Genomic DNA, 2,500 nt, shown 5'->3' with positions numbered 1-2,500 from the left:
TTTAACGTCTGCTATTGAAACAAAATTAAAAATCCATCCCCGTCCTCAGCGGGATGTATCAAGACTTGAAGTGGCTTTGCCGAAGATCAATTACACAACGGATATAAAAAAGGCGTTGGAAAAAGCACTCCAAAGATCTCGAAGCAAACCCGCTTTAGGAAGTGTAGCATCGTCTTCGAACATCACTAGTCTTGTTACACAAGGAAAGAAACAGAGCGGTAACTTCGCCGCCTGCTCGGCGCGCTTTGAAGAAAGGCATAGATTATTCCAAAGGAGACTATCAGACAGTTCTGTATTTGGAGACAAATCACCAGTGTGTAAACATTCTAGTGGGAATGATTCCCCGAGATTTAGCGAACTATCCTCGACGGATCTCATCGGATGGAGACCTTTTTCGGCATGGGGCTTGAAAAACCGCTCCATGCGGACAGAGAAAACAAATCCATTGAAACGAGGAGGTTCTATGTCTACACTGATCCCTAACAGCATACTTTACTGAGTCAATAAATAAACAGACCAAAAGAAAAACAAAGAAATGTACGGGACATTAGTGAGTGGAAAAAGACGCGAAGTAGATATTGCCGCGTTTTGAAAGCCCCAAATTTTTATTTTCTTTCGTGAGCGATTTAAATTATCTCTTACTTAAAGAGCTTCACTTTACACTAGGGTTTAGGGGAGACCAAGGTTTTAAATTTTGTTTTCAAATTGATAGATGAGCAAGATGTTCTGCTGTAAGTGATAAACAGAAAACTTATTTCATAATTCATTAAATTTGAATCTCCTTGTCCATCTTCCACACTCAATAAGAAAAGACGATTCTAGAAATTGAAGTCACATTCCACTTAAAATAATATATTCTTGTTACCAATATTCATATATTGAAAAATTCATCACACATTAATTGTTTTCTTTATGGAACCTGGATCATTACTCTTCTCCAGGTTTTTCGTCAAATCTTTGAGACTCAAGGAAGATCTGTCTGTATATTTAAGGCGTAAATATTGCCCTAAAAGTTAACAGTATACTATAGATTTGATAATGTATGCCACCATAGTTAGATGCCACTGAGTTATTAAGGATCAGTCCTATTAAAAAGATGGTGATTTTAGAAATACAATACATACTTAATTGACAACTCCCCATAGGGGCTTTTCAGCGTCGATGAAACACAACGAAACGACGAAACAGAACAACAAGAATAACAGTTAAGAATCCCGACTGGCCGGACGCCAGGTTGGTTATTTACAAGTGCAGCTGGGAAGTTGAACCAGGCACTACCAGGATCAAATTCAACGAGTGGTCAGAGCGGGTCTTGAACCCGGGATCTCCGGATCTCAAGGCAAGCGTCCTAACCACTGGGCCACACTGCCTCCTAACAAGAAAGCAGTATACCAGTTCATCTTACATTACTCGAAACGTTTCGATCCCTGTCCCATTCATTGACTTCGATTTCTCAATAGCTTGTACACTTTAATTTATTCATTTTTTGAAAATTAAACTGAAAAACCATTGTGGGCAATATGCAGTGCTTGCAAACAGCGAGAACAGTAAAAGATGCAATCGGTGATTTAATGTATATTTATGGCTAATATCGAAGAGAGCGGTTTTCAATTGAATGTCGAAAGTAATTGACGAATTGCTTTGGTTTTGCCTTACTTCAATCAGTGATTGGATCAAAGTTCTCGCGCCACTTTTTCAGAAGTGAAACCAAAACCGATGGTGGCTCGCGCGTGCACATTTTCCCGGGCTTTGTGTCGGCTGCGTGTTTTGATTGGTTTACTGGATAGTCTCCTTCCTTTTTGATTGGCCAAAGTAATTACTTTGGTTTTGGTTTTACGACACTCGATTGAAACTCGAAGAAGGGGAAAGGAGGGGGGAGGTGGTTGGGGGAGAGGGGTAAAATTAACGCACCCGTCGGCTTCCCGGGAGAATACCCTCTAGAGGGTACCTTTATCCCAGCATTCGGTTTCCCATCCGTGCCTGTTGCATGTAGATATTGTGAAAGGTTGGGAACTGCTTGCAGTAGACTTTGCATGAACGAGAGGTGAGGCAATTTCTCTTTTGTCATTCAAACCGTACCATAATTGATCCAAGGCAATGGGTGGGGGAATTAGTTGCATTTTTATCTTTAAGTAGCGTATTCCCGTAAGTGGAAACTAAGACATAAAATAGCCTTAGCAGAAACGTAACGTCCAATCCCAGTTCAGGCACAAGTCCAGTGTTCTCATGACAGCAAATATTACAATATTGTCTATCTGTCCGTCCGTGTAGAGCGTTATTACACACATCTCTCTGATAAATCCGGAACAGTACTCATTCTGACTCCATTCGCTCGAAATTTCAATAGTTTATTAAGAGTACACCAGGCTTCTTTACGCAATTGCAAAAATTGGGTTCTATTACGCTATTTTACCATATTTGGTCAAGAGAACGCGCAAACTATGAGACGGTAATACAATAGGTGCGGTTACACTAGACCTCTTGCCCATGGGGAACCTTG

At 40.6% G+C, this 2,500-nt stretch overlaps 1 protein-coding gene across 1 annotated transcript in view; it reads left to right on the top strand.

Annotated features, from left to right (window-relative positions):
• The window catches only part of LOC138051374 (uncharacterized), a 1,716-nt gene extending 604 nt beyond the window's left edge, over positions 1-1,112 (top strand). Inside the window, exon 1 of the mRNA XM_068897566.1 lies at positions 1-1,112. This exon is cut by the window's left edge and continues 604 nt beyond it. Within this exon, the coding sequence (XP_068753667.1) occupies positions 1-499 (499 nt within the window). The 3' untranslated portion in view covers positions 500-1,112.
• Positions 1,113-2,500: the final 1,388 nt, after the last annotated feature.

Source organism: Montipora capricornis, chromosome 6 (assembly GCF_036669925.1).
Source record: "Montipora capricornis isolate CH-2021 chromosome 6, ASM3666992v2, whole genome shotgun sequence".
In the NCBI taxonomy this organism is placed as follows: domain Eukaryota; kingdom Metazoa; phylum Cnidaria; class Anthozoa; order Scleractinia; family Acroporidae; genus Montipora; species Montipora capricornis.
This window is presented reverse-complemented; position numbering and strand designations above follow the sequence as displayed.